Raw genomic sequence first — 7502 nt, forward strand, 5'->3', positions numbered from 1 at the left:
ATATATATATATATATATATATATATATATATATATTTTACTTGCGTTTTAGGTTTGGGGGTACATGGGAAGAACATGCAAGATTGTTGCATAGGTACATACACGGCAATGTGGTTTGCTGCCTTCCTCCCCATCACCTATATCTGGCATTTCTCCCCATGTTATCCCTCCCCATTTTGTAATGACTTAAGGACACACCTTTGAGGAGTATGCCTATTAACAAGTTTAACCTGTGTTTCTCTACTATTTTCAAAACAAGTTGGCTTTTGAGACATCTGATCTGTCCTCTTGGTGTTACTCAATGATGCAGAATTTTTATGTGAAACCGTATCTCCTATCAGACAATAATTGTAAAAGAGTTTATTTTATTAATGGAGGGCAGGATGAATACCTCCTCTGATGGGGCACAAAAGAGAACTCATTTGGTGGCACTGTTGATTCCTAAGGTGTGAATTTTTTAAGCACTGCCAAAGTGGCTGCAAGCCTGAGAAGAAAATACAAATATGGGTATTGAGCACTTAAAATGAGGTAGCGTCCCTTAATCCTCTTGGCAATTTAATTTTTGTTATTATGAATTCTAACATACCTATGCAATTCTACAATTAATCCAATTACATGTTGATTGATTTTTAAAACCTGCATCTTGTATACCTCACAACCAAATCAAGTAAGAGAATATGACCAGCAACTCACAGGACCCTCTACCACATACTGCCTTTCAGTTATCACTCTCTCTCGCTTTGTAAAAGTATTTTTCTATTTCTAATAGCACAGAATAATTTGATCCATTTTTGTATTTCATTGAAAGAACACAAAATGTTACCTACTATTTTAAATCTTTCTAAAAAAATTAACACAGATTGTGAGATTAGTCTATATTATGCATACAGTCATAGATTGTTAACTCTTATTGTTACACGGTATATCATTGTGGGAATGTACCAAAATTTATTTGCCCATGATGAACATTTAGTTTTTTTCCAGTTTTAGGCTACACTACAAACCATGTTACAATAAGCATTCTAACTGATATATTCTAGTAAATACATGTACACTGTTGCGTTAGAAATGTAAATGATGGTCATGTGTATGTTTATCATAACGAGATATCCAATTAACAGTTGTTCAAATTTACATGTCTTCCCATAAGAAATGAGAATTGCAATTACTCTACATCTTTGCCAATGCTTAGTATTTTTAGTCCTTTTCATTTTAGCTGTCCAGTTTGATAAGTCACTACATACCAAAAAAAAAAGGTGCTCTGTCATGAGAGATACAAATTTTACTTATTTTTCTGATTAATATAAAAGTTTGTGCCTATTTAAATGTTCGTTGGCACTTTTATCCCTCTTTTGAAGTGTATGTTTCTTCCCGCAACTTTTTCTTACTGATGTTGTTGGAGTGCCTCATATGTTTTGTGTATGTATGCATTTGGTTATCTTCTAGTTTGTGTTGACTGGATACATAAAACACAAGAAAGATATCTTGAAAAGTGAAAATAGTGAATCAAAACTTCATTGACTTTTTTAAATTTTAAATTTTTGTGGGTACATCGTAGGTGTATATATTTATGGGTGTCTGAGATATTTTGACAGAAGCATACAATGTGCCATAATCCCATTAAAGGGCTGACCGCAATGGCTCACGCCTGTAATCCCAGCACTTAGGGATACCAAGGCAGGTGGATTACCTGAGGTCAGGAGTTGGAGACCAAACCTGCCCAATATGGTGAAACCCTGTCTCTGCTAAAAATACAAAACTTAGCCAGGCATGGTGGCATGCACCTGGTATCCCAGCTACTCAAGAGGCTGAGACAGAAGAATTGTTTGAACCTGGAAGGTGGAGGTTGCAGCGATCCAAGATTGCACCACTACACTCCAGCCTGGGCAACAGTGTGAGACACTGTCTTAAACTAGTAGTGATAATAATAATAATATGATTAAAGTAAATAGGGTTATCCATCACTTCAAACATTTACCCTTTGTGTTACAGACAACCCAATTATACTCTTTTAGTTATTTAAAAATATATAATTAAATTATTATTGACTATAGACACCCAATACATTTACTAATTTTTGAGACCCTAAGCTTCATTGAGTAATAATTAAAATATCGAAATTCTTTGAACAGTGTCTGAGTACCCAAGAATGAATACCAGACATTCATTAAGAATAAAATTAAAAAGTCTACATCTCATCTCTTGGATCATCAGTGAAGTAATCAAATTACTCTTCTTTAAAATAAAACCTGTATTGAGATAAGTATAGTTGTAGTTAAGTAGGATACACTAGTAAAAATACCATTGAAAAGTTAGAATTATATTTGATTATAAATCTATGAGATTGGGAATAGATTGGGAATATGTCTTTTTACAAATTAATTAATGTTTGACTTGCATCTGTGATGAAAACTTAGACTTCCCAATAAGAACTGTTTACTTAATCAAGGAATTGATCAATCCATAAAAGTAAACAGACAAACCAAACTATTCCTTGGCATTCAGAAATTTGGTTGTTGGACCATGAAAATGCATTATGGAATTTTTTAAAGTTGGGGAGAGGGAGACAGTAAAGATAACCTATATTTTCTCTTGTCTTTTTTTTTTTAACTCTAGGAAAACACACACAAAATTTAAGTGACTTTATAACCTACCAGATTTATCATGCTAACACTGAATAAAACAGACCTAATGCCAGCTTCGTTTATTCTGAGTGGAGTCCCAGGACTGGAGGACACACAACTCTGGATTTCCTTTCCATTCTGCTCTATGTATGTTGTGGCTATGGTAGGGAACTGTGGACTCCTCTACCTCATTCGCTATGAGGATGCCCTGCACAAACCCATGTACTACTTCTTGGCCATGCTTTCCTTTACTGACATTGTCATGTGCTCTAGTACAGTCCCTAAAGCCCTCTGCATCTTCTGGTTTCATCTCAAGGACATTGGATTTGATGAGTGCCTTGTCCAGATGTTCTTCATCCACACCTTCACAGGGATGGAGTCTGGGGTGCTTATGCTTATGGCCCTGGATCGCTATGTGGCCATCTGCTACCCCTTACGCTATTCAACCATCCTCACCAATCCTCTCATCACAAAGGTTGGGCTTGCCACCTTCCTGAGAGGGGTACTGCTCATTATTCCCTTCACTTTCCTCACCAAGCGCCTGCCCTACTGCAGAGGCAATATACTTCCCCATACCTACTGTGACCACATGTCTGTAGCCAAATTGTCCTGTGGTAATGTCAAGGTCAATGCCGTCTATGGTTTGATGGTTGCCCTCCTGATTGGGGGCTTTGACATACTGTGTATCACAGCCTCCTATACCATGATTCTCCGGGCAGTGGTCAGCCTCTCCTCAGCAGATGCTAGACAGAAGGCCTTTAATACCTGCAGTGCCCACATTTGTGCCATTGTTTTCTCCTACACTCCAGCTTTCTTCTCCTTCTTTTCCCACCGCTTTGGGGAACACACAATCCCCTCTTCTTGCCACATCATTGTAGCCAATATTTATCTGCTCCTACCTCCCACTATGAACCCTATTGTCTATGGGGTGAAAACCAAACAGATACGAGACTGTGTCATAAGGCTCCTTTCAGGTTCTAAGGATACCAAATCCCATAGCATATGAATGAACACTTCGAAGGAGTGAGAAGAAAAGGATAGAATTACTTCTGTTTGCCTCTTAGGCAGGAGCTGATAAAATCTTTCTGGAAGTACTGCATACATACAAAAAAGGAGTTTGTCAGCTGGTGCATTCTCAGTAAGTACCTTAGGAATCTCAACACCACTGGCATGTCCACCAACATTTCTATATATTTGTTGCCTTGTCACTCCTGTGAAGGACCAGTATAATAATTAAACCATGTTTCCTTCAACAAAACCTAGTGAGTACATTTTTTATGAAAAGGCAAACCTAAGTAGGAGATGACCTGAGTCCTCTTTCAGTATCACGATTTTCAGCTTAACAGCCAGTTACTACTTTTGTCTGGAAGACATGAGCTACATATTTCTCATAATGATCAAAAACCTCTGTTTCTTCAATGACGTTTTCCTGAAAAAGAATCTAGAGTGTATCCCATAAAGTCATTAATATAATGAGTTTTAGGTCTCTAAGCATCTAGCTAAAATAATATTAGGCTGAATAGGTCACATAATTATTTCACAACAGAACAATTAGATATTTCATTTTCTTTAAAGGGGCTTTTAAAAAAGCATACAGTCTGGAAAGAGAGATAGATCTCTTAACCAAAACAAAAACAAAAACAAAACAAACCAAAAAAAACAACAGTATATTTCCTCTAAGATCTCTGTGAAAGGGGATCAAAATCTACTTGTTTCATTTTATCTCTAATTATGAATCTAATAAGAAAAATTGAGTATATATTTCTAATATTTAAATTTATCTAAATTAAAAAACAATTGAGAAACTATAAAAGATAGTACTTTCATATTAACATCTCACAAGCTAAGCCAAAGGAATATAAACTCAATTTTTACTGCTATTTTTCTATGTCAAAAATAAACTGACAAGAAGACACATATTTCCTTAAAATTTAGTTAACTATAGTCATCAAATTGCATTTGTTTACTTAGTGAATGCTTCTTGACTATCTTGCATCTTACAATCTGACAAAAGAGCAGCACCCACTAAAATATAATCATTCTCCATGTATCACCCTATTTCAATATTTGGTATACCCTAAAGCCAAAGGTTGTCAATGTTGTCTTTACTTCCTCAGCCTGACATCACTCTTCTCCTAGTTTGTTTTTCTCTTATTCCATTTGTTATCTAAAATTTCTATTGTCAACTTCACCAATGCTTTTTCCATGTTAGCAAATTAAATAGGCCTCCTTCTTTGCTCATCTCACACTCTTAGGAATTTTGATTGCAATTTAATATTTCCAATATCTTGAAACACTATCATTTTAATTTACTTCAGAGACACTACATATTTCATTTATGTCATATTCTTTGTTTAACTTTATTTTCTACATTCTCTTCCTTTAGTATCATGGTCTTAAGTATTGGCTATGAATCTAATGATTCCCCAAAGGAACTGTTTAGAGAACTGTTTTTCTTACATAGGCTTCCTGCCTAAGGATACCACTTTGCTTTTGGAGCAGAAAGCGAGCGGTTCTAAAAGAGATGCCTAGCATAAATGGCAAGCTCGTGGCAGGAGGGGGAAGCAAACAAGTGGCAGATCTCTGGGTTAGCTTGCTGCCTGATCTACTGGACTGTCAAGCTGGTGACTGCTGGCATCTTCTTAGGCAGACATGCTTTGGGTTATAAATTGACTGTTATCTCTCAAGGCAACTGCCTGGTGGGTGAAATTTCCTCTCTGAAGGGGTACTTGCCCTGTGGGGAGTGTCTAGTGAAGGGGAGGTAAAAGGCTATATTTGCATTTCTAAGTGGCTAAGTAGGAAATGGGAAAAAGGAGGAAAGAGAAAAGGAGAGAGAAAAAATAAACTATTTCAAAAAACTGTGGTCCATGATTACATTATTAATTTTAATACAATAATTATACTAAGTACACTTGTAGAATTATATTTGAAATATTGTTAAAACACAAGAAGGAAGAAATTGAGCTTTACAAGTTAATAATAACAGAAAGGGTTGAGAGGAGAAAGGAAATACAAGAAAAAATACTACAGCTTTCATATAAAGGGGAGACATGCTATATAGTGTAAATTTAATAATTAGATAAATATATGTATAAAAATACTTTTGGAAAAGTTTCAATGTAAGAATAACCTTAATTGAGCACCAAAATTGTTTCTATGGTCCTGCGCTTGATGTACAATGTTATACTTTGTTAGAGTTGCACAATACTTATTTAAGAAAGGTATTATTATCTCCATTTTACAAATTCACAAATTATGTATTAGGCAGTGTAAATGGTTGTTCATAGTGATGGTAAAAAGTAAAACTGAGATTTAAATTTAGGTTTATTAGACTCAAAATTTGTTTATTACGCCATCTTTTACCCACTTTCTATGGGTTGAATATATGAAATATGACCACATAGTACTCAGTGAATTGATAGTATGAAATACTTCTGTGTTTAAACAGTATAATTCCTGAAAGTAAAATTTTATGGATTTTATATTTTTCAGATTGAAAATACACACAATTGCAAAAGCATTAGTTGATAGTTTTGGATATTTTGACCAATAGAAAATAATAGAAAAATAGGTAAAACTTGTAGATAAAAGATAACAAATTGTGTTTTATGTACCAATGATAGACAATATTCTTTCTTTTCTAGTGCATATAAAAATCCACAAAATTTTTGAGTTTCTGATCTCAAATAAATTGTGTTTGATCAAAAAGCAAACTTCAATAGAGTCCATAAATAATAAAAATAACATTTTAGACTGAGTGTAACAAAGCTGGAAATATTCCCACCAGCAGTTTATAAGCACTCCCTTTTCCCAATATCCATGCCATCATCTGTGGTTTTTTTGACTTTTTAATAATGACCATTCTTACAGGAGTAAGGTGGTATCTCATTGTGGTTTTAATTTACATTTCCCTAATGATTAGTAATGCAGAGCGTTTTTCCATTTACTTTCTGAACATTTGTATGTCTTCTCTTGAGAAATGTCTATTCATGTCCTTTGCCCACTTTTTGATGAGCTTGTTTTTTCTTGCTGATTTGTTTGAGTTCCTTTTAGATCCTGCATATCAGTTCTTTGTCAGATGTATAGTTTGCAAATATTTTCTCCCATTGTGTGGGCTGTCTGTTTACTCTGATTAGTATTCCTTTTGCTGTGCAGAAGTTTTTTTTAGTTTAATTAGGTCCCATTTATTTGTTTTTATTTTTGTTCCATTTGCCTTTTGAGTCTTGATTTTTGTATAAGGTGAGAGATAGAGATCCAGTTTTATTCTTCTATATGTGGCTTGCCAGTCTTCTCAGCACCATTTATTAAATAGTGTGTCCATTCCCCAGTTTTATGTTTTTGTATGCTTTGTGTAAGATCAGTTGACAGTATGTTTTCAGCTTTATTTCTGGGTTCTCTCTTTTATTCCATTGGTCTATGTGCCTACTTTTATAAGCGCACATGCTGTTTTGTAATTATACCCTTATAATATAATTTGAAGTCTGGTAATGTGTTGCTTCACACTTGTTCTTTTTGTTTAGGATTGCTTTGGTTATTCAGGCTCTTTTCTGAATTCATTGAATTTTAGGATTTTTTTCTCATCCTGTGAAAAATGATGGTGGTATTTTGATGGGAATTGCATTGAATCTGTAGATTGCTTGGGCAGTATAGTCATTTTCACAATATTAATTCTTCCAATCCATGAGCATGGAATGTGTTTCCATTTGTTTGTGTCATATACAATTTCTTTCATCAGTATTTTGTAGTTTCCCTTATAGAGGACTTTTACCTCCTTGGTTAAGTATATTCTTAGATATTTTTTTTTTCAGCTGTTGTAAAAGGGATTGAATTCTTGATTTGATTCTCAGCTTGGTCACCGTTGGTGTATAGCAGTGCTAC

The 7502-nt window shown here is 34.7% G+C and overlaps 1 protein-coding gene across 1 annotated transcript; it reads left to right on the forward strand.

Moving 5' to 3' along the window:
• Positions 1-2622: 2622 nt before the first annotated feature.
• LOC116525327 (olfactory receptor 52N4) lies at positions 2623-3647 on the forward strand. Its single transcript, XM_032241130.1, has one exon. It carries the CDS (start codon positions 2665-2667, stop codon positions 3628-3630), a length of 966 nt encoding a protein of 321 aa, XP_032097021.1. The 5' UTR covers positions 2623-2664; the 3' UTR covers positions 3631-3647.
• Positions 3648-7502: the final 3855 nt, after the last annotated feature.

Source organism: Sapajus apella, unplaced genomic scaffold (genome assembly GCF_009761245.1).
Source record: "Sapajus apella isolate SASKATOON/1434 unplaced genomic scaffold, GSC_monkey_1.0 scaffold47, whole genome shotgun sequence".
In the NCBI taxonomy this organism is placed as follows: Eukaryota; Metazoa; Chordata; class Mammalia; order Primates; family Cebidae; genus Sapajus; species Sapajus apella.

What these genes read in the sequence shown, in the direction of transcription:
- LOC116525327 (XM_032241130.1), top strand. Translation starts at nt 2,665, where the DNA reads ATGCTAACACTGAATAAAACAGACCTAATGCCAGCTTCGTTTATTCTG.